This window comes from Larus michahellis, chromosome 7 (assembly GCF_964199755.1).
Source record: "Larus michahellis chromosome 7, bLarMic1.1, whole genome shotgun sequence".
Taxonomy (NCBI): domain Eukaryota; kingdom Metazoa; phylum Chordata; class Aves; order Charadriiformes; family Laridae; genus Larus; species Larus michahellis.
In genome coordinates, this window is record NC_133902.1 from 33,200,366 (window position 1) to 33,225,374 (window position 25,009).

A 25,009-nucleotide genomic window follows, 5' to 3' on the forward strand; every position below is an offset into this window, starting at 1 on the left:
GGTTCCTTAGATTAGTTTATTATTCAGACTGAACATCATTTTTATAAAATATACTATTACATAGTCACTGATTTGTTTGTTAATATGCCACAAAGTACTGTGATGAATCATTACAACTAATATTATTTGCCAAAATAAATTAATGAAGTATATCTGTTAAACCTATGGGGTTTTGTTATATTCCGTTTATTTGCTTTCTTAGGAAATGTCTTCATTTAATAAATCTGCAGGCTCTCTTCCTGTCATTGGTTCAAAATAGAGGCGGAAGGAAATTTTCTTTCAGATACGCTCCATTTTGCTTCAAAATTTTATTTTATTTTTTTAAAATGACCTTCAGTATAGCAAAACAAAATTATTTTATGTCCTTCAGAAGAGTGTGTTAGCTCTTTTTCCATAAGTTTTGCACCAATATTTTGTGCATTGGTGCAATGGAAACATGTTGCATAGTCAACCTTTGGACTGGGTGTCACTGGTTCTTTTACAGGTTCCAGCATCAGGTTGGCTTCACTGTGTAATGAAACTGGTAAAACCTGTACAGACATTGGCTGGTAGAGGCAAGCTCTCCTGGCCCGTTCAGTGCTGCAGGAAGGACAGCAGTCAGGGAAAAAGAAAACAGCTCTTCCTTAAACAAGATCTTGTCTCACCAATGCAAATTAAAATAACCATGTCATTTATCCGAGTCCTTTCCTGTCACATGCTGCTTAACAGTGTGTCTATGATCAACCTTTCAATACTTTGTCCCTTCAATGCAATTTAGTCTTCCGCCCAATTTGCTTGCTGTTACCAAAAGTCAGTACTGTATTACTGAAGCATATCCATGATGGAGAATTAAGATAGTAAAATATTGTCTGTGCTTTATGCTCATTATAAGTTATATCCTTCTGTTTAAGGAGAAATAGCAGTTATCAGCAGGAATAGAAATAGAATTACAGTGCATTATGGTTCAGTGATGTGATATGTTTTTACATTGGAGCACCAGAGGATTAGTGATTATATACCTATCACTTAAAAGGAGGAAAAAAGGATGTGCTTTGGTGGCATATGCCATTTCCTCAGCTCTTTGTGTTCTCTTTGGAGGGAAAATACCTCAAGTGAATCTGGCATAACAATACCAGCTCCTTACAGTATGTGGTTCAGACAGATAAGAGTTGAGTATTATGCTACTCAATATTTGTATGGAGTGTCTGCACGTCAACATGCTGGAGGTGCTTGTGGAAGCAGTCTTGAGTACTGCAGATCTAAATTTGAAATTCAAAATCAGAATGTGATTACTGCTTTCTACTCCGTTCTGCATTTTGGTTGAAAAAAAAAACTTATTTAAAATTAAGTTACCATTAGAAATGTCTTTATTCTTTGTTTATTTGGTTCTGTATTACAATTTGCCAAAAGTGGTTTGGGCAGCAGTCACTGTTATCGTTAAGAAAGTAGAAGAGAGGAATGACAGTAGGCTTTTGTTTGTCAATTTTTCTTAGGTAAACAGGGATCATTGATTTATCTGTTATTACAGAGTGGTTCCTCTCTACCTGGTGCTTGGGGATTTATTTTTTCTTCTTCATAGCTGTGGATGTTTATTAATTTCTTCTACTGATTCTCTTAAACAGCTTGGTGTCTCTCAGTTGCACTGCAACTTACACAGTTAGTTTGAGTGGTGAAAATAATGATGTAAGTCAACAGCTTTCCAGACTCTTGACTTTTCATAAACCAGTGTTTTATTGATGTTAATTTCTATATAGAATTACAGTCTTGGAATTTTGGTTTTGGAGAGCAGTGTTTTTCAATATTGCAAAATGTTATTTTCGTGCTAAGAAAGACATCTTTGCTAGCTGGTTTTGTGATGGCTGAAGATTCATAAACTTTTGGGAATAGAGGTTCCAATGCGGGGTCAATAAATACTAGTATTTACTTATTTTTATTAATTAAAATTTATCCAGTCTCACTCTAATATTCATAATTGCACAAAAGGTGAGATTTTTCTCAGGTTAAAGTTTTTCTGCTCTGCATCTCTTACTTGGCTATGATATTTAGTATTACAAGAAAATATAGATAGGTTTTTTGTTTCATTTTGTAATTAAAATCTAAACTGAAATATGCAGAATTATCTCAGAGAGCTTCTTGCAAAAAAAAAAAAATGAACCCCTCTTTGCTATTTGTTACAGTCTTACTTTATTTTTCATTTCATGTACTGTTGCCTGCAGATCTGGTGTGATAGTTGGATAGTTTAATTACTGCCTCTCTGAAAAGATGAGTGTTTGTAGCGTCTGAAGTATGTAATTTTCCTTTAGATGGAACAGTGATGGGAAGAGGACAAAAATAAAGCTTTTGCAAATTAGCGGTATAGGTGTATTTGTGTAGACACTGGGGTGTTTAAGGAAGGTGAAGTAGAACAGCAGTTGCTGCTGTTTTGTTTCTTCTGGATCCTTACAATTTTTGGTGTGTTTTTCCTCAAACAGTCTCAATAGCCTGCGTCCCTGGGTTAGCAGTAATTTTCTAATTAAATAGAATTTCAAAGACAAATGACACATTCTCAATGCCAAAACTTGTCGCAGAAAGAATTGCTTACAGTGGATCTCCCAGTTGACGGACCAGGGAGAGGAAATATTGGCTGCTGCAGTATTCTTTTGGCTCTGTAAACAGCAGAGTGCCCCAGCTCTCACTGGCTTGGCAAATGTTAAGGCTATTCAGCACCTATAAAATTTACTTAATGTCTCGGACCTAAACTTCGGAACCACTCAGCAATGGCAGTATGTTACAGATTTGTTATCAGTATGTGGCATAAATATCCTAATATTATTGGACTTCGATCCGTTGTCATCCTTGTGAAAGTGCCAGTCATACAGGTATTCAAGTATTTGTCCAGTCTAGTTATTCATTTAACGCAGAGCCAGCCTAAAGTATGCCTAAACTCATAGCCAGCCCAAAGTAGCCTTGTGCAACTCAAAATATTTTCCCAGTCCCTCTTGTCCAATCTTTCTTAATGTATGATGATGCATTAAGGCCCAGTTTCTCAAGCATGTTCTTTAACCTTTTTTTTTTTCTTTTTCCTTTGTTGAGAAGGCAGTCAGCTTTCTGACTAACAGTTTTGGATCAATGTACTCTGTTCCACTGTGCTGGTGTTCTCTGAAATCTGCATCCTCTAGAAATCAGCAGGAACGTGACTCAAGTCTGCTTCTTGAGCTTAGGACAAAAAAAGCAATCCAGAAAAATAAAGACTACGTTTTCTAGGGAAGCTGTACTGTCGACAGTAATTTAATGTGGTCGGCAGACATTTGATAGACTTGAGAATCTGCAGTTTTCTAGACAAGTTATAGGGGACCCTCACTGCTGGGACCTATGAACTCAAATGCATTTGTTCTTCCCTACCCATTTGATCTCTGTTCCGCCCATTTTATGTGCCTTGTCCATGATGGTTTTGTTTCGTATTTAGTGTTCTGCTGAAGAGTGAGAGAGCTGAGACCCTCCTGGGACGTCACCTAAGTTTAGGTCTCTTTGCTAGTAACATGAGTGTCTAATTGCAGTTGTTTTTAATGACTGAGTTTCTTTTGATATATTAGGTGATGCAGATGTATCTCCCATTCTGTGGGATTGCCATATCCAATGCCCAGCTATTTGCAGCTTCAAGGAAGGAATATGACAGAAGCAGGGTAAGTAGGAAATGTATATTGGACCGATATCAAACCTTTGCTTTTTGTTCCTTTGGATTCCAGCTATGCATATGTGTTTGCGAAGCAGACAGTTTTAACTATGTTTTATTTCAAAAAAATGCATTTTCGACAGATCACTATCTTGACTGAGGCGGCAAGCGGAGAGCGTGGGAGGGAAATACGCTCGTGATGGTGGTTGTTGTTTCCTGATGTCAGTTCCATGTTTCGTAGTGCTGAAACAATTGCGTTTGTCACACAGACGGTGCAGGAGAGTGTTACTTTGGCAGAGATTCAAACTCTCATGAAATTCCAGCAATATCAAACGTTTGCCATCCTGAATTTGTAATATTCAATTCATGTGCAAATAATGTGGATATATCTTTATAAAAGTAAGCAAGAAGAAAACCTGTATGTGAAGGGTTTTGACAGCATGTGTCTGCATAGATATGTTACTCACTCATGATTGCTGATGCCATACACGAGTTGGGACAGGAGGCTCCTAAGAAGTGAAAATAATGCTGAGCTCACCATATCATTTACTCCTCAGAGAGGTCTTTATAGTTTTTAAGAAAGAAAATGGTAATTTTGAGGGATTTTGATAATTGTTGGCTTTTTTTTTAAATCACCTTTCCTGCAATGATGGGAAGTGGTACTTCTGTTATCGTGGATCACAGCTGCAAAGCTTCAATAGAAATAGCAGTGGTGCTGAACCTACTCTTGCTTCACAAAGCAGGGGAAACTACAGTGGGGTGGGTCTGTGTAAGTACTGACATTTGTGTATTCAGGATTTTGGTGCTTTTCATGTATGGAAACTAATGCTTTCCAATACTTTGAAAACTAACACTAGCCCTTTCTAATGGTGTATGTATTTAAGAGTCATGAACCATCTGAGCTTGTCTTCTGTTCAGGTCTGACTACAGACCACTATATTTTGGGGTGGAGATGTGGAAGAGACTTGGGGGAAAAGAAAAGATTTTCTGAAAAAGATTTTTTTCTTTGTTTAGTGTTCGAACAAAATAATTGTTTGACTGCATAGAGACTGAAAATTTGCTACAGATTCCCACCCTGCAGGGAACAATGGCAGACTTTTGAAGAGTTGGCATTTAATCTTCTGAGGGAGGCATTCAGCAGAAAAATATTAGGGACATTCTCATTCTTCATTAAAAAATGGTAAATTCTGGTGGTTGGACACATCAGGATATTGGATTAGAGATACAAATTCTTTGTTTCTTCTTGCCTCTTCAGCCATGCGTGGCATAACAAATATGCCATTTGACAAGTACATGGGGGCCTGTACTCAATTGCATTTCTGACCTGTTGGTGGTCTTTAGCTTTGCCTAGTCCATGGCTGAAATTAGTTGGCAAGTAACACATGATGAACAAGCCCATACTTTGCCTTCCCAATCAAACTGGGCACCAATGGTGGCAACTTCCAGTGACTGTGACCAGCATTTTGCTGATAACCACTGCGTGCTTACCTATATGGATGTTCTTTAGTGCTGGTGCCCTAAACCAGAATAAAGGAAAAAGCACATTTCTTTCGACCCATGGTAAGAAAGAACACAGCCTTTTATTTTTAAAGTTGATGAAATGAGAGGGGAAGTCCTTCATTTTAAAACATTGTATTTTACAGACATGTTGTTAGTGGTAAAGACTGGATCAGAGTGCTATTGCAATATGGAAGTATTGATGTGGCTTTTTCTTTACAGCTTTGAACATGCAAAATGGGTAATAAATGAATAAAATGGAGTTGAAATACACCAGCAAATTCAATGTAACAAATCAAGTAACTCAATCCATACTATGTACTTGGAGAGTTGCATTACAGCCATTGTTTCATTTTTTGGACCACAGTGAAATAGTTTGAAAGATCCCCATTGTTTGCTAAGAGTTGGATTGTGCCCAGTTATGAGCTAAGAAATACTTAACTTCTTTCTCTACAGATACCCCCACCCCGATTCTGTTGCCATAATCATTAAGAACTTCATTTGAATGAAGATTTCAATGGATCACTCATATTAGAATCAGTCCCAGAGATTATGCCTCCTTTGCAGTGCTCCATGAATTTATTAATTCTACAACCAATACAAGAGTTTTCTGTCCTTGTACGTAGGCTTTACTGGAAGTAGTGAATGACCTCTTTGAGGAACAGACTGACTTAGAGAAAATTGTCAAGAAAATTATGCATCGGGCTCAGACTCTGCTGAAGTGTGAACGGTGCTCAGTGTTACTTCTGGAAGATATCGAATCACCAGTAAGTATGGCTGTGCATTCTGTGGAGAGGCTAATATTTGAGTGGTGGAACAGCTGCTTTTATTGTGGTGAAGCTGCTTCATATCATATGTGAGTACCGGACAGCAAGTATTCTTCCATCACGTCATTCTTAAATGTAAGTTAGGTACAAGTTTAATCTTTATCAACGCCACTGTTGTGGTTTAAACCCCAGTAGGCGCCACACAGCCGCTCACTCATTTCCCTACCCCAGTGGGGATGGGAATGGAATCGGAAGGGTAAAAGTGTGAAAACTCATGGGTTGAGATAAAGACGGGTCAGTAGGTAAAACAAAAGCTGTGTGTGCAAGCAAAGCAAAATAAGGAATTCATATGCTCCTTTCAGTCAGCAGGCAGTTGTTCTGTCATTTCCAGGAAAGGAGGGCTTCATCACATGTAGCAGTTACTTGGGAAGACAAATGCCGTAACTGAAAGTGCCCCGCTTCCTGCTCCTTCCCGCAGCTTTTATTGCTGAGCATGATGTCATATGGTATGGAATAGCTCTTCGGTCAGCTGGGGTCAGCTGTCCCGGCTGTGTTCCTTCCCAAGCTATTGTGCACACCCCAATCTGTTCACTGGGGTGGCAGAGTGAGAAACAGAGAAGGCCTTGACGCTATGTAAGTATTGTTCAGCAATAATGAAAACATCCCTGTGTTATCAATGCTGTTTTCATCACAAATCTAAAACGTGTCACCATACAAGCTATACTATGAAGAAAATTAACTCTATCCCAGCCAAAACCAGTATAGACACTTTTTCAAATGGAAACTGAAAGGTACATTTATGATTCCTTCTGGTAATTTGAAGGCATTGAATGGGATGTCTGTAAGTTGCTGATAGATCTATCAGTGGTGTGATCCAGCTGATACGCTGTGATTCCCAGTTGTCTGTGTGATGGAATTAGTGCTTACCACAGAACAGCTAGGACAGCTTAACTGAGAAGCAAGGGGCTCCTGTGGTCTGCTTAAAAAAGAAAAATGACCTGATTTTTTTATCAAATATTTATTTGCTCAGTTCCTTTCTTTCATGGTATATCCACTAGAAGGAAAGAAAAATCCTGTCTGTAGCTTCATTTACATTTACCTGGAATTTCTGACCTTCCTAACATTTTCAGGCTAATGGCTTATGGAAGGGGTGGTGCTTGCAAGCAGTTTCAGAACCAGAACAGTTGCATCATCAACCAAATCTTTAATGCTCATTTTTAGAACTAACCTTTTCTGTATACGTTCCAATAACTAATTATCAGACATCTTTGATATTTCTACAGTGTTCATACTTTTACATCTGTTACTGTTGTTTAACTGTAGCAAACAAATACTTATGTAGTTTCTATTCTAGTATGTAACGTGTTACATCTTTAGCCTACTGGTCCCTCAGAAATAACAGATAAAAATAAACTCATCAAGACATTAACTGATCATCCTGTGTATTCAGCAACTCAGTGGGCTTTACAGCAATCTAATCAGTGTTTTCATAGTATTCATCCTGAACTTTTCATTAATGTTTTTTTTGTGAAATCTGGCATTTTAATGTGGAAGAACAGCAAGACACTAAGAGCTGAACCTGCAACATGGAGTTTTCTCAGCTACTTTTGGTGGCCGCTACTCCATGGGATTTGTTCGTTCGTGAAAGTTTTCCACTCACTCTAGCTGTTGGCAGGGGTATGTTTGGGAGTAGCTATGATTGCACATTTTAACAAGTTTCCTTAATGCTTTGCAAAACAAATAATGAGAACTGGTCTCTGTTCCTAAATGATGAAAATGCTTTGAAAAGATAAGTCCTCTTGTTATTCTGACCTAGTAATTTTTCCCTGAGGGAACTGAAAATGCATTGGAAAAGATACCTTTGCATACAAACGTCTAGATGGTCATGTACATGTTCTTGTGATAGGAAGAAGCTTTTGCATTGAGCAGGTGAAGTGGAAAATATGACTTTCAGCATTACTGAAGTATGTTTTTTACCATGGCTCTGTCCACTCCACTGACGTATAATTATGTCATTGTTGAGCTAAACAGATGGACATAAGCTATGTGAACGTATTTGTCAAAGGTTGGATTTCATGCACAGTTTTGACAGGGGCTTTCACTGGGACTTTTTAGTACCGCTATTCGTAGGGTGTGAGAGCCTCTTCAGAAATGTTTAACGTTTTAATGACTATTGTTATTGGTAGTAAAATAAGTGACTGCCTTTATACTGGTAGCTCTCCTCAGTGTTTTCAGGCTATTCAACACAAACTGTCCCCCTTTCTACTAATTTAGAAGTAGTTGAAGAATAAAAATGTTGCTTGTAATATCATTCTTTCTTCTATCAAAGTATCCAAGTATCTTTGGATTCACTGACTCTGTAATTGATTATTTGTTGCAGGGCTGTGACAAGTCTAAATGATTATCAGAGACAGAATTATAAGTTTGTGTGTATGGGAGAAAAAAACCCCATTATTTTCTTTCCTGGAGGAAAGATATGATTCTCATTTCATTTAAACTAATAGAAATTAAGTACTTTCAGTGTAGCATGCACTAAATTACACTAGCATTCATAAAAGCAAGATTGAGGTTTGTATTTCATTTATGTATATTCTGTTATAGAATTTTAATATTTCTAGTTCATTTTCTCTTCTAGATCCCCCCCACTGATTTTATAATTACAAGATACGATTCTACTATATTCTTATGAAATGACACTATGTTTGCAATTATAATATGATTTTTATTTTTCACAGAACAGTACATTGTGTTAGTAGCAGGCTATGGGTGGCATTGTTCACTTAATTTTTCTGCTCTAGGTACTATTTCTCCCTTTGAGCATGAAGGGTTTTTTCGCAAACACAGGGAATGAATTCTCGTTCCTCTAGACCAAATTCTGAGATGTGGACAACCAAGGTATTCAATTAAGCCTAAACTTTTTCTAAACAGTCATAAACCTTAAGTTAATTTTGAGTGGGAGAATAGCATCTTGACACACACTTGGTTATTTTTACAAGTGGCAAAACAGTTATTTTCCTGATTTCCCCCTGTTTCGGGGGGTTAACCTGTATGTCAAAATAGATCTCCATAAAGTAACTCAATGTTAAGCCATCTCTAAAATATTGTAATTTGTACACTGTGTGAAAAGCTATAATATACAACTGAAGTGGAAGATGGGGACGCATACTAGCATCCAAAAACATTACCTGTGTTCTCCGTCACAGTAGCCACTCTTAAAATGTTTCACTTATGTGCTGTTGGCACATATGTTCAAGGAAAATTTGTCGGGTTTAGTAGCGCAAATGGGTCTTCCTGTTTATATTCCTGTATTAAAAAAAACCTGAAGTTTGGGTAAAGCTCCATAATTCACGTTCCAAAGCCTTTTGAAGGGAGGCATATACTGGTGCAGAAAATAGTTTCATAAAGGAATCTAAAGATATTGTTTGTTACTTAACTGTGCACAGTGTGTGTTTTAAACATGAATTCTTCGCTGTGGGAATACAAATTGAATTTTTATTCTAAGACCATTGGATAAAAATATGTTCTAAGTATGGGAATCCTACATTACTATTCTTTTTTTTACATATTTATTCATCTTAATAACAATTTTAAGTTACTTTTTTTTTGTGGCAGGTGGTGAAATTTACAAAATCCTTTGAGTTGTTATCTCCAAAATGCAGTGCTGACACTGACAACAGGTTAGTGCTCATGTCTTCTGTGGTAATGGATTACTTTATTTTTCACATAGTTTTAAATTTGCTTGATCATACTTTTATTTTCTCATGGACCTTTGGGAACTTTGATTTTGAAGAGTGTGAGCCTACAGTTTTCACTCACACAAGACTCCTGCTTGCTTCAAATGGAGACTTGAATAAATATATGTGCCTATATTTTTAAATATATGTGTATATATATGCACTAACATTGTATCAGTGTCTCAGAGAAGAAACCAGGAGATAACTGGTGACTTTTTATTGGTGAACTTGTGGAGAATGCACAAATGTTGTTTTGTGTAGTTAATACTGAAGTAAAAATTACAAAATTATTTTAGATTGTTTGTTGATCTCTTCCAAAATGCCTCCTTACAGTTGTGCTGAAAGGTTTCCAGTAAAATTTCATTTCTGCTCTTGTCGTCAAGTTGGAAAGCCTAAAACCTCAGAGAACATGTATTTCCTAGAAATAGTGTTCCCGTGACTCAATCTTGTTTGGGAGACCAGTCAAAATGGAAGTATGTTTTGCTTAGTAGAGTCTGTATTTAGACATTGATAAAGGGCTAATTGTAAGTAGTAATAGAAAGAGCTTTTTGTCCATGTGGGGCTACTGTAGTGATCCCTGCAAGATAATACAACTGGTAAAAGTTCACATAAAATGTCCTACATACCAAACGAGTGGATGAAGAGTCAGGGCTATCGTGAGAAGATTTCTCCCATCTTTCAGGGCCCAAACTCAGTGATTATCATACACATTTTATGCAAATCAATTCACACTGATTCTGAATTAGAATTTTCCGTATCAAATGGCTGCCATAACGCTAAACCTCACCAACTTGCTATTTATAGCTTAGCAAACTTGAAGATTGCTTTGTGCTTTGCCATATTTAACCCCTTTAAGCAGCTTTTAAAAACATTTTTGGGTAATTTGCCTTCTTCCTTGCTATATTTCTTCACCTCCAGTGTGGTAAGAAGCTACCACTTCATTAAGGTGAGCGTGCATGTTGTACTCCAGACTATGATGGGTCATAATTCTTAATGCTTTTATGGATTGATCTCACAACATTACAAAAATGGGCATTGTTATTTTTAAGATGTGCAAGCTGGACAGCAGAGTCCAGGGCCACACAGAAAGACGGATAGAAGCTACATCTCTTCCTTGCCCTGTCCGCTAGTAGAGAGATAGGAATGGCAAGACAAATGTAAAAGGAAAACAAGGGATAAAAAATAGGACGGTTTAAATATGAATAAATAAACTGCTGATTCATCTGGCAATTACAAGTTACTGTTTTTGACAAAGAGCTTCAGAGTAGCAGTTGGTCTTTCCTAGGTCAATTAAATGGGTGAAAATACATTCCTTTTGTTCAGGGACAGGAGTATGAATCAAGGGATGTGGTTGTTATTCCTGTTTTTCTCAAACTTGATCTGCTGCCAGATTAGTCAAAACAATGTAGAGTGGTGTCAAGATAACCAAGCTGGCTCATTTCTTGTTACCATAGTTATATTAGCATGTTACCAAAAAGCAATTTGTAGTAGCCTGCTCTGCATGTAGTCAAGTCAAGATTATTTTAACTTTATCCTAAGACATGAATAAACACATGCAACCTGGTAGCTAGTCTTTGTAAGATTTATAAAGATACATTTCTGTGCATCTTAATATAAAGATTTATTGCTTTTTCTTTCATTTTTCATCTAGTGGAGAGTGAAGTTGGTTTTAGAGAGACCAAGGTTAGACTGGCAGATATGATGTCACTTTTGGATCTAGCACAGGCACAGCTTGAGTTATTGGCACTATAGTGGGAAAATAAAGGTTATTTAGGATACAGAACAATGCCGGGAGCCCTTGACATTTGAGAATTTTTCTAGTGAGTTTTGCCCTTTTCATTCTACATTCTGCAGCTGTAACTGATGTGAAGTCATGAGACGTTTCATGGGGGAGGGGGGGAGGCAAGATGAGTTTCTTCATCATTACACCAGTGAAGATAAATATTATTTCTTTGAAATTTTAGTGGAAGTCCAAAGAGATTATAGGCTGAGAACAATTCCAGTTATCAGTTTTATCTGAAGGAGAGAGAAACTCCAAGGACAATATAACTTTTCATGTCCTAACCTACTTTCTCACACAGTTTAGAAAAAACTGGCTTTTCTTTTGCCCTTCTTACATCTGGCAAATAGCAGTTCACCTGTTTAGTCCCTAAATATTATAGTGAATACTTATATCTTTTTTCTTTGCTTTGGTTGTAAAGAAATACCTTGCAATACCACCATTGCGTTTATCTGTTCAGTTTGCAGTTTTCCAGCACACACCATGATCAATTTTGTTTATTATCCATAATGGCACACTGATGCTCTTTTTTTTTGCCAGTCATTTTGTTCTTGTACGAGTTTGCCAAGTCGCCTAAATTTTCCCTCTCTTTGAAGAATTATATAAATCCTAGAAGCCTCAAGGGTTCAGTTCTGATGTAGTATTCTGGATGAATGTGAGCCCGAGGGAAGGTGCTGTGGGCTGTATCTTTCCTGCACAGAAGAAGTCACCTTGGCAGATGATGTAGCTGAGATTACAGCTCTCTGACCCGAGGACCAGTGGTAGTGGAAAGGTCAGCTGCCTGAGCCAGAGTGCAGGTTGTGTGGGAGAAAACAGCTTTGTTCCCTCCCAGTTGGGCTGGTACACAGAAAGTGCTGAAATCCCTGCTGCCGCTGTTGCTCCACTGCTGTCCCTGGAATGGTGTGCCCTCTGGTATCACCTCTGGGGGTGCTGGTGGACGAGAAGCTCAACATGAGCTGGCAATGCGCACTTGCAGCCCAGAAAGCCAACCGCATCCTGGGCTGCATCAAAAGAAGTAGGGTCAGCAGTTTGAGGGAGGCAATTCCGCCCCTCTGCTCTGCTCTGGTGAGACCCGACCTGGTGTACTGTGTCCAAGTCTGGAGTCCTCAGCACAAGGACGTGGACCTGTTGGAACGGGTTCAGTGGAGGGCCACAAAGATGATCAGAGGGCTGGAGCACCTCTGCTGTGAGGACAGGCTGAGAGAGTTGGGGCTGTTCAGCCTGGAGAAGAGAAGGCTCTGGGGAGACCTTATAGCAGCCTTCCAGTACCTGAAGGGGGCTACAGGAAGGATGGGGAGGGACCCTTGGTCAGGAAGTGTAACGATAGGACAAGGGGTAACAGTTTCAAACTGAAGGAGGGGAGATTTACGTTGGATATTAGAAAGAAATTCTTTACTGTGAGTGTGGTGGAACAGGTTGCCCAGGGACGTTGTGGCTGCCCCATCCCTGGAGATGTTCAAGGCCAGGCTGGATGGGGCTTTGAGCAACCTGGTCTAGTGGGACGTGTCCCTGCCCAGGGCAGGGGGGTTATGACTAGATGACCTTTAAGGTCCCTTCCAGCCCGAACCGTTCTATGATTCTATGATCACCTCATTCCCTGCAGTATTTTTATGCTTCTTAAGGAATCTTTTTGCCCTTCCAGTCCTAGCAAGGGCTGGAAGGATTCATGTAACCGTTTAAAGAGGATTGAAGGTACCCATGATTTTGGCTGTACCGCTTCCCTACTGTACTTTCTGGCATCCCTGTCTGGGGGGCTTTGGGGAAGATAGCAAGGCAAGCAGCTGCGTAAGGGGAGCCTGCAGCACTGCTCGGTGCTCTTGAGCTGGGTTTACTCTCCTGCCTGGCATGCAGTGCTCCTGCTAGTGTGTGGGCAAGACAGGGAGATGGCAGCTAGCAGCTGCCTGCATCAGTCCAGCAGGACTTACTCACAGCTTTCCACAGTCTGGAGAAAATTGTTGCTTGTGATTTTTAGAGTAGTTTCTTAGTGCTCTGAGCTGATGAGGATGGAGAGCGAGCCAGCTGGCTGTGATTTGCATCAGAATTAATCATTGATATTTCCTCCTAGTGGAAGTCGAGTGCCTCTTTTCCAGAGTGTAGTTGTAAAGCACTTGCTAGGAATGGAGACAACATAGTAGAACATACTTTTAAAACTTCTTCCTGAATTATATCTTGTTTAGTTGAATTCATTTGCTGCTTAAAATGCATGGCACCCATAATCCAGTCCCGATTTAAAGTGTCTTATATTATAATGATAATATCGTCCAGATTTTTAAGGTATGAACTGGAAGCTATGCATTTGAAATTAGATTCTTATCCTTTAAGGTATTTTTTTATGGTTCTCAAATATTGATGCCCTGAAATAAATTTCAAATTATAAATGTGAATATTTTACTTAGCTCAAAAAACATTATATTTCTGTAAAGGTTCCTGTCAGAGTATACGCATAACACTTATTATAGTCTCTCAAAATTCTTACCCAAATGAAAATTGATACACTTAGGTTTATTTGTGTAAATCATTATTATTATCTTTACTTATAGCCTTTTAAGAACATTGAGTTTTTCTTTGAAACGAGTGACTGACTTGAATTAGTCTCCAGAAAATCAATAAAGCCAACAAAAATCAATCCTTTCACTTTGATTAGGTCTTCCAAGCATTTTACTGTGCATCCTTCTTTCATTCATGTGCATTGCTTTAAAGCTTCAAGCTAATGTAGTCTTTTCCATGGCTGCTCAGAGTGACTTTTTTCTAAGTAGTGTTTCTCAGGTGTTACAAATTGATCAATTTTCTTCTCAGAACTAAGAAAACAAGCATTTGTTTATTCATACATGAATAGCTGCGCCTTGCCAATGTCAAAAACCTGTCTGCAATAAGTCAATGAGAACTTTCTTGCTGATTAAGTGAGGTGTAAGGTGAGGACTTTAAGGTCTGTATAGATATTGAGTTTTCTGGAGAAGCCGTGGTGGAGTGTGGTGCATTGAGCCCATAATTCTAGTGTCTTATGTTCACTTGCTGACAGCTCTCTAACCCCTCAGGAGTTGGGGCAGAAGCTTAGACAGAGGGAAAAAAAAAGGAAAGAGTCATGTATTGTATGTCTATTTGGATCCACCTGCTGCAACACACTTACATAATTGATTTTAAGACTTACTTCATGATCCCTTCTTCAGCTACTCAGGTCTGGCATTTCAGACCAAAATTTTTAAAAATGGCATTTCCCTTGACAGGAAAATTATTGGAAGTATGGATTAAAATTACCTCAAATTATTATACTAATTTGACAAATTAAAATCTTAAAATTATATAATTTCAGGTAGCTCTACAAAAAGTATTATTTAGAACTTGTTGCTTTTGAGCAGACCTGTATCCCACAGAAACTTGGAATATAATCCCACTCTTGACTCATATGTAAATGCATTTCATTATTAAATGCTGTATTTACTTTACCTGGAAGACCAATGCTATTTTCAATAGAGAGAATTGTGTAAAAGAGAGAGTTTTTGATGTACCATTTGAATAAATACCAAATTATTGTAGCACAGAAAATGCTTAGTAACCATGAATAATTGTGAGTAGTTCTGCTGTTCCTATGAATATGCCTGTAAGACATGCTGGACTTCCAAGCAAAGTTGACTGTGTTCTTTTCTTCCCTTGTTATGCCTTTTGATAGTTTCAAAGACAGCGTGGAGAAATCATCATCTTACTCCGACTGGCTAATAAATAATAGCATTGCTGAACTTGTAGCTTCCACAGGTCTCCCAGTGAACATCAGTGACGCCTATCAGGATCCTCGCTTTGATGCTGAAGTAAGAGAATTTTAGAAATCTAAATATACATCACATTTTTGGCATTGCAACTAGATATAACACAATTTTATCGTTATATACAAGTGGCTGTAACACGTGAATATTTATTTTTAATTCTTTTCACTATCCAGTATGTCCTCCTCCTGATCTGCTGGTGTTGACATGACTTTATACAGTAAACACAGGTCACTGAATTAGTGTATGACCGTAGGCAGTTACTTAAGTCTGTTCATGGTTCTTTTTTTTTTCTTCTATTTATAAGTGATACCTTCCTCTATCACGTGCTTTGATATTTATGGAAACTGATTTTTATTGCTGAAGATTCTGCTGTTGGTGTTCAGTGTTAGCAGCATCATTGTTGCTAGCCGTTAGGGTGACTGGAACTGTACACACACAGAGCATAAACAGGACCGGTATCTAGAGAGACAAATGTTGTTTGTGATCTAACTTAGACAACTAACCTTTTAATTTACACAAATAAAATATACACACTGGATTAGTTATTTCTCCAAGATACGTATCACTCTTAATAGAAGTTCTTCCTGAATTATATGTTGTTTCTTTTACTTGAATTCACTTGCTGCTTAAAATGCTTGACACCTGTACTCCAGTCCCGATTTAGTGTCTTATACTATAATGATAATATCATCCAGATTCTTAAGGTATGAAATGGGACCTATGCATTTGAAATTAGATTCTTATCCTTTAAGGTTTTGTGTTTTTTTTATGGTTTTCAAGTATTGATGTCCTGAAATAAATTTTAAATTATAAACGTGAATTTTAATTAAACCTTTTAATTTACACAAATAACCCCCCCTTAATTTAAACCTTTTAAATTACACAAATAAAATATACACACTGGATTAGTTATTTCTCCAAGATAAATATCACTCCTAATAAAAGTTGTTTGTGTATCCTAAGGTGTTCGTTCCAGCCACAGTTACGAAGGTGTAGTTACAGATAAAAATATATACGTATACTTATCACCTAAATAAATGTTAGAGGCATATGGAAGGACAAAATCTTCACTGAATTCTATCCAGTGAAACAGTATTACTACAGGGAACTTGGCCAGCAATTGGGCAGCACATTAATCAGTGGACAGCCTTGGTCAGCAAGATAGCCAAACTATGTTACTACAAGAAGTTGCTTGGAAGTGTTTCATGTTGAGTTTGCTTGGTTCCGGTTTTATTCCATGTGTCATTAAAGGGATTATCTCTTAAACCAGCAGAATTTGTCAAAACAAGACAAATAAATGGAATCTGCTGTAAAAGTGTACAAGAAAACCGTGTTGAAGCTAATTTTTTCAGTATTTCAAAAAGTACAGTTAATGCCCGGGGTCTATTTCTTGCCAAAGAGATATGCTAAAATAAAGCATGCCAGTCCTTGATGTTTGCAATTTTACTTTTAATATATCATGTCCTGAATAATTCAGCTATCTCTTATTTGTTTCACTGTTAGTCCTTTCCAAGTTAGAGGCACTGCCCAATTTCTACAGAGAAAAAGGAAATACTTAATATGAAGGGCAGCAATTATGTTCTGTTGGTGGGTTCCTATGAAAATTTAATTCTAAATTCAGTATTACAATCGATTATTTCTACAGACTGTCAAGTGTAGCAAGAAGAACGTATTACCCCTTATGACTTGGATAGAATCAAACGTACATTTGTAGTTGTGAACAGATATTCTGTTCTCTGCTTCTATTAAAAACACTCTCTTTTTTTCTCCCAGAACACTAATTGTCCTTTTCCAATGTTGATGCTCAATTTTCAGCTCATTCACTGAGAATTTAATCCCAAAATATTTTCATTGAGTTCATATTACAATAAACATCTGAGGCAATTTTTCTCCCACTCGCATGGATTTCGGGTGGTGCTCCAGGCTGATTTCAGTGATGAGTTCTGCGTATGTACAACTATGCAGTACTCTAGTAAAACCTGAGTTATATCTTTTGCCAACTAGGAGATCACTGTGACCCCATCCTGCCTCCAGTATATGAATTATTGCTGGTCTTTTACTTTTCACCTTTTACAGATTGCCTGTAGCACTGGCAGTTTTCATAAGAGAACATCTCTTGATCGCCTGTGAGTGGGCTCATTCCACTCTCTAATCTCTTTTGGAAAAATATTTTTATTTTCTTTGCATTTTGCAGCAATGACCCTAAAGAATAAAGCTTATTAGCCATAGAAAAGAGAGAATCAGTGACACTTATAATAAATTGCAAGGTTCTATACTATATAAGATAGAAAACAATGAGGCAGAAGTTTATCTTCAGAACTACAGGACCAATTAAACCTACAAAGAAAATCTCAAATCTTGGTTTTGACCTCATCCTTCCATTTCTTCCTAGCTTGTGCTTCTGCACTATTCCCTACTTATTCTTCCCTTTCTTCTGAAAATGCATATTTTTTGTTTTGCTAAATCCACTCTCAGTTTGACAGTTGGGAAGAGTATTTCTAAGACATGCTTATTCATTGAAGGTTGTCTCTACTAATCCAACAGTGTCAGTAATCCAGGAATTGTCTGGACATTGCCTCAGTTGCAATTTGACGTTAATTCCAAATCAAAGTCAAGTAGTAAGTTTTCTGTGGCAAAGCTGGTGATGTTTGTATTTTCTTTGGCAACTTTTAGAATAATCCGTGTGACTTTTAGTCTTACTGTGAATGAGGTTTCAGCAGAAATTTTTTCTGAGTGAGAGCTGATCCATATGGAATGGCATCTATAAGTGTAAATTACACCTTGACATTTCTATTACTAGAATGTGTAAAAGGCTGTAAGTGGTACCTACTGCTAATGGAAGCTCTCATTTCTGTGTTTTAGGCTGACCAGATTTCTGGCTTTCACATAAGGTCTGTTCTGTGTGTTCCTATATGGAATAGCAACCACCAAATAATTGGTAAGGCCTTCCTCATAGGTGCATCGTTTTTGTGCTAATGTAAATGTAATTCTGTCTTTTTAATTCTATCTTCCTTTTTCTTCTTTTTCCTAGCTGAATATTGTTAAGAAGTTACGGTACCTAGGATGCATGCTAAGTATCCAAGAAGGGATGTTTTGACTTGGATACTGTATGGACTTTTTCAGCTTTCCCATTGTGTCATTGTTAAATTATATATTATATTGAAACTTGAAGACTAACGAGATGACAGCAGAAATTCTAACAATATTAGTGAAAGATGTTTGATACGCTTTGATACTTTTCTTGGGTCTCCCTTTTGTGTACACAACTCAAGCAACTGTTTCTGCAGTCCAGCAAAGTGGTCATTTTTCTCTTTAATGATAGACAACACAGTCAGGGAAGGCTTTACCGGCGAGGCTGTGGCAGCTGTCAGAGCTGTCTGTAGCAGTGACGTGTGCTGGATCAGGACGTGACAGGGTTTTATTGCTTGTTTGGTAGGATGTTTCTCAGCTATGATACACCTGCAGTTGGCCCTGCATTATTACCTGCTTTTGGCACAAAAAGGGGTGCTGTTTGTAAATAACAGTGTCAGATTCCTCTGGAACTTTCCACAGAAGAATTCAAGTCAAAGGCTGGCAATTTAAACTGGCAGGGCAAGACTTACATCCCTGTGTGTTGTGGCTGTTAGTGAGAGCTGAGATCAGTAGTGCATTGCTGAAGGCACTTGGTGCCATGCAGGATCAGGATCTTTGAGCTTATTCAGCAGAAATGATGTGGGAAATGAGTCTTTTGAAATATATGGCTCATTGTTTGTTGTGAAGTGCCGTTATTACCTTAAGGAAGTAGAAAGAAACTGAACCCTTAACTGTTGATAGCTCTTACATCATTTCTCTAAAATTATAGCTAAAAGAAATAGAAATGGTTTGTTGCAGTAGAACTCAATATTAGTTCAGCTAGAGACAAGAGCTTTGAACACTTTTTAAAGTGGTTTAAGGAAATTAGATTCTTTTCACTGGTTCAATAAATTTGTGGACCGGTCATGAGAAAAAAAGGACTTATATACCCAGGTGATGCTAAACCAACTAAGATTTTAGGAATGAAGGTACTGGTTGAGCAAATTACATTAGTAACTCCAAATTGCTAGGACAACTTACATGATTACTGTTAGCAAAGTGCTCAAGTTCTTTCCTAAAGATATCTTTGACCTTTTGTGAAAAGCATTGCAGGTAACTTTTAAATTTTCAATATTATACTTGTAGAGTAAAGAATAACAGTTGAAAGTAATAAACGGAATCCTGGTATCAAAACAATCAGACTTTCACATGTTTATAGTTTTTCAGAATAAATATTTGCAGTTTTGCTTTCAGTTTCAAAGTTATATTTTAAATGTTACCAATGAATAAAATGTTCTGCATTGTGAATTAATGAATGAAGATTATAATTCATATTAACTCTTTCTAAAGGGGTAGCTCAAGTGTTGAACAGGCTTGATGGGAAACCCTTTGACGATGCCGACCAGCGACTGTTTGAAGTAAGAGGCATTCAATTTTGTAGCAATAACATACTTTTTCAGCAGGATTTGGTATTTCTGGGTAATGCTGCTTCAGCCTACTTGAGGCAGGGGGAAAGAATATGTTGTCTGTATTTGTGGTTTCGCATTAGTTGTCAGAACTCCTCACTTGATAAGGTTGCATCTTAATTAAAACAAATTTCTTGCATCTGATCTTTCTCATCTTGTAGAGGCCAGTGACTTACTTGCATTCTCAAGATAACGTGTCTAAGCATGGTTATTCCTAATATTTCCATGCAATTCCTTGTCGTGGTTAAGCCAGCATTCATCTTTGTGTTTGTAGTTTAATTGAATTATATTGACTTTCTTTTCTTTTTTTCTCTTTTTAATTTTAGGCTTTCGTTATTTTTTGTGGCCTGGGCATCAACAACACAATTATGTATGACCAAGTGAAGAAATCCTGGGCAAAACAGTCTGTGGCTCTTGACGTATGTGTACGCCTTAATGAAACTTTTTCTTGCTCATAAGTGTCACACGTAAAGGAACCTACTGCTTCTGAATTTATTGCAGTTAGCATAATTTTCTGTATCTGTCTCTCTGAACCTTAGCATGTTGTCTGATTAAGGTAATGTTGAAGGGAAACTTTCACAGGGTATGCTTAGCTGTGGAGCTCATGCACAGCTTAAGTAATTTTGAACCTCTGTATCCCATTTAATGCCTATGTTTTTTACATTAGAAGGGAGGACAGTGATGATGGAGAATCTAGTTTCTCGCAGGTGTAAGGGTAGAAATTAATGTAGGTGTTTCGTATATTTTCTTGTCCATCAGTAACTGAAAATTCCTTAGAATTTGATATTTTAGATAGCTTGTTGTTGTTTTTCTAGTGTTTTTTTTTCCCATGTGAACAGGAAAAAATTTGAAAAAAGTGATCATCATCATCATAGGATTTTTAGTATCAAAAGCAACATCTGCTGAACCCTTATCAGATAGATGTCTTGCTAGAATAAAGTCAAAGCAGGACGTCTGGCTGCTCAGTAAGAGCTCTGCTGTGTGTAAAGGCCAATACATAATGCAAGGTCCTGGCATTCCAACACATCACATCTTCCCATAAAATACATATAGAGTTGCTAAATGGATGGAAAGCTGTTCTTTTTTTGCCTATTGCCTTTGTAGGAATTCCTTTTTCTGCCTGCTGCCCTCCTCCCCCCCATTCATGAAGAATGAAATCTACCATCTCCTGTAAAACAAACTCTGAAATGCAGAACACTTTAAAAAAAATATGATTATTTAAACTTATATAAGATGATTCAACAATAAAGCACTATTCTTTATTATATTCTGGAGATTTTAAACCTAATCATATTAAAAATAGTCTTGGTGAGAACAATGTTTGGAGTTTTGAGGATAGCTTTAGAAATTTACATTATTCCTACTAAAACAATAACTAAGAATGGTTTGAATTAAATTTAAGATCTTTTAGAAAGCATTATGCAAGACTGATTAATCTTAAAATCTTAATCTTTCTCTGATAAAAGTGTAATGTCACTAAGATTTCAGTATTGTTTTAAATTTCACATGTGATAAGGAAATGATCTAGTTGTCCCTGATGTGTGCGCCCTTTAACTGTGTAACTTCTTTGAGTTTACACAGTACCCACCATTACAGTAAGAACCACAAAAATAGCGTTGGCCTCATTGAGATAAGAATTTCTCCCTATTACAACAAAAGTCAAACCAAACTGGATTGCGATGAAGATGACTTGATGATCTTAAGGGTCCTTTCCAACCCAAATGATTCTATGGCATAATTTATTTTTTCTTTTGCTTCAAGGTTGGAGGTATGTATGGGGGATATGTATTGGGGATCTATCCTGTAAAGCATATAGGCATATTATGGCTTTTTGAAGTCAGTAGGACTGTTCGTGTTAGAAAACGTTGTAAACGTAAGTGGGTTGTTGTACGTTTTTTTTCTTATTCCTGTATATGTATTCACTTTGGAGGAAAAGTTAAAAACTTTCCTTTTCAGGCTTCCTGCAAGATTCCTTATTCTTTACTTACCATAGTCATGAATTACTGTAAGCCCTCATATGCCCCAGATATTTGTGCAATATTACACCTTAGAATGAATTCTCCTCCTGGCAAGAAAATCAAGCAGTGCTAGATATCACACTCAGATACATAGGGATGAAAGTTAACATAGAAGTTTGTTATTTACTACTGAAATCAGGGAAATTTAAATTTCTTGGTTTAAATAACAGCTTCTTTCTTTGATCTAAAAAAGACTGATAGCCATATAGCTTGAATATAGATTGTAGTTTTGATAAATGACTACTATGCTTCAGTGAGGAGTAATTCTTTCTATAAATGAGCTACAACTCATGATAATATTTATGTAAAGTGATTGAAGATACAGCAGAAAAGTACAGAACAAAAGAATAGTACATGCTGAAGGACTGCGAATCCATTTTTCAGTAATAGAATACTTTATTAGTATTTATGTATTTAGCTAGGATGGCAATGAGTGGCATTTGAAAATTACATTGATATCAGAGGTAAAATAAATCAATTTGATATATACTGTAATAAGATTCTTATCCCAATATACAGATACTGTTTTTCATATAAAATTCTCATAAGATTGACTAATAAACAGAAGACCAAAATGTAAATAAACAATGGGCAAAGGTTGACAGTAGGATGCCGTATGGTTCAAAACTACGCTAAATACTATTTTATGTTTTAAGGATGCAAAATTTGCAAATGATTAAAAGATTAGAATAATCAATATTAAGGATGATTGTAAAAATCTAGAGGGATGTAATGAATGCAGATAAAGGAGAAGCTTGATGAGAATTTTGGTATTAAGTGTAATCTGTCATAGCAGAAGATGTTCTTTTACTAATCTTACAGATTTCTGAGAGACGCTATGATATGGTTGGACAGAAAAATAGATACTATCTGAGGAACGACATGATGTATAGTTATAGAAAGTAAAACGGGGGACAGAGCAAGTAAATTGCTGTTTGTTATTTATTCTTTTATAGTTCAGGAATGATTTCCTGTTACTGTAAAAGATGACACCTCTAAAAATGATATGAGTAAAAAGACATCTGGGGACTTATTGCCACAATGTATTGCAAGCCAAGGGCATTTGAGATAGTTTAGGTATTTGTCTGAGCAACAGAGTCATTCATAGATGAAAACAATTTCAAAATGAGAAATATGTATCAAAGCTTTAGCATATAAGCAGATCGAGTGTTGCTGGGTGGTGGGGAGGACCTGTCCTGGCTAGGAGTGCTCTGAGTCTGTGAGGTCCCTCATGGACCAGCGCCTCATCCCACGCACAGCCAGACCTTGGTGGGTCCAGTACACAGGATGGCTCTTGCACCTTCTGGAGTGCTTGTTCAGTGTCAGTATCATCACATAAGGATATAATGTATTCTATGTAAATGTATGCATACTTAGAGGTAATAAGAGGAGGTGCACGGTACTTTGTGCATTATATTTGATGCTTTCATCTGCAGAATGTCGTTGAAAAGCATGCCAGGCATAGCATAGAGGTGCTAGTTTGCATGCGGTGATGTGCCACTAGCAAAGGCATTAAAGCTTTACAGTATAGCAAAAGGCATTATTTAAAGTCTATAAATCTGCTGTTATTTTTATGTTAAATTCTGTCTCTTTAATTGTAGAACTCTAGAAGAACAATATAGGAATACTTATAATATTAAATTACTTACTGTCGATGATTCCCTATAAAATTCCCTGCAACGTAAATGCCAAATGTATACCTGATAACCTGCAATTAGTTATTATATGCTGACATTCAGAACTGAATTACCATGCATAAATATTAATTAAATTTGTTTTAAACATCATTGATTAAACTGCAGTACAGAGCCCTATTATTTCTACTTGTCAAGTCTACAAAAATGGCTTTTTATCTTTTATTCTGGGGCAGGTGTTATCTTATCATGCAACATGTTCGAAGGCAGAAGTTGATAAATTTAAGGTAAGGATTTAAGTTTTTGGTTGTTTCTGAAAATATAACAGTAAATTAAAATGGATGTAGATTATCTGAGAGAAAAGTTTTAGATCAAAAGCAGAAGATATAATTAACAGTGATTTAAAAAGGATGTATTGTTACATGTTAGGCTGTTTAAAAGGGAAGGTGGAAAAAAATCTTTGAAAGGATAAAGAGCTGCAGTGATGCGTGCACAGCAGCGAAATACCAGTGTCCCAGCACCAGCTGCTAGAACTGCACATCTGCGTGGTGGGTTTGGTGGCCTCCTCAGCAAGAACCACCACAGGGAAGTCATACCACAGTGGGAGGTGAGGAAGAGACTAGAGAAAACGAGAGGAACTTGAGACTTTACATGCTTATAGTGTGGAAGCTGTCCTGTGTTTAGCAAAAAAGCAGAGCATTTACTATCAAGATTGTGCATAGGCTCAGAAGGCTAGACGTGAAGGTGGTGAGAAAACCTCTCTTAACTTCTGTAAGCACCCTGAGCAGAACTGTAAAGTGATGTGTGCTGAACATAGCGTTGCTAGGGACCAATAATTATGTGTCCTCACTGAATCCTGCCTTGCCAAGGGGTAGAGAGTAGGGGGAACGGTGCCCTTACTCTTTCATCACTGCCAGCACTCCAGAGCTGCTTTTGTGATAGGCTTTGTTTGTCCTTTTCTGCTTGAGGAAACACTAGGGAAGCTTGGTGGCACTTTGCTTGGCTGTGAGGAGTCAGTGTTGTAGGGGGCTCCTCAAAGCCACTAGGGAGGCTTTTGTGGTGGGTATCAGTGCTGGTCTCTGGTATGCAAAGTGCATCGGAGACTGTGGTGAGGTCTGGGAAGGAGATCTGGACTGCTGTGACCCCGCACTGCTGACATTCCCTGCTGTGGCTCCCAGGCACCTGTTTGGCTGAAAAATAGCTGTTTGATGGTTGTTTTGACTCTTGTCTGGCTGGCTGTGACCTGGTCTCTGCACCATGGGGATGGTTGTGGTGGAAGGGGGAAACTGTAGATGACTTAGCAGAGCTGATATTGAGGGGTTACCTGTGCTGAGGAAGGGCAGCAATTGCTAGTTAGTTAATTAGTTTGTAGATTATTGCTCAAATGATGTCTGTGCCTTAGAACTCTGTATTGATACCTGGTGATAAGGGTGTCATGTTCTCCCTCCATTGTAGTTATTGGTGCAGTTACCCACCCTTTTGCAAACTGAAGATTAGATTACTGAATTACTGCTGGAATCAAACATGCTTGAAGATCATTCCAACGCTGCAGTCAGCAGAAAATACTTTTGTGTCCTTAATAAGATGCATCTTACGTTTGGCAATAAGAACGCTGAATGCTGTGTGAAAGAGAAGGGAAAGAAAGGGGAATAAAGGACCATAAATATTTC

At 37.6% G+C, this 25,009-nt stretch overlaps 1 protein-coding gene across 5 annotated transcripts in view; it reads left to right on the forward strand.

The window, feature by feature from the left end:
* Positions 1–25,009, forward strand: part of PDE11A (phosphodiesterase 11A) — a 142,604-nt gene that overhangs the window by 54,715 nt on the left and 62,880 nt on the right. For 3 of the 5 annotated variants that reach the window (XR_012588385.1, XM_074595209.1, XM_074595210.1), the window contains exons 3-10: positions 3,552–3,641; positions 5,755–5,895; positions 9,508–9,572; positions 15,077–15,212; positions 18,033–18,108; positions 19,572–19,639; positions 20,014–20,106; positions 23,576–23,626. Coding sequence is in view for 4 of the 5 variants with exons in the window: in XM_074595209.1 (XP_074451310.1) it covers positions 3,552–3,641; positions 5,755–5,895; positions 9,508–9,572; positions 15,077–15,212; positions 18,033–18,108; positions 19,572–19,639; positions 20,014–20,106; positions 23,576–23,626 (720 nt within the window). In the remaining variant the exon portion in view is untranslated. Of the gene's footprint in view, positions 1–3,551; positions 3,642–5,754; positions 5,896–6,421; positions 6,529–8,693; positions 8,791–9,507; positions 9,573–15,076; positions 15,213–18,032; positions 18,109–19,571; positions 19,640–20,013; positions 20,107–23,575; positions 23,627–25,009 lie in introns of those variants that run through there. The other 2 variants (XM_074595211.1, XM_074595212.1) reach the window with 2 other exon arrangements.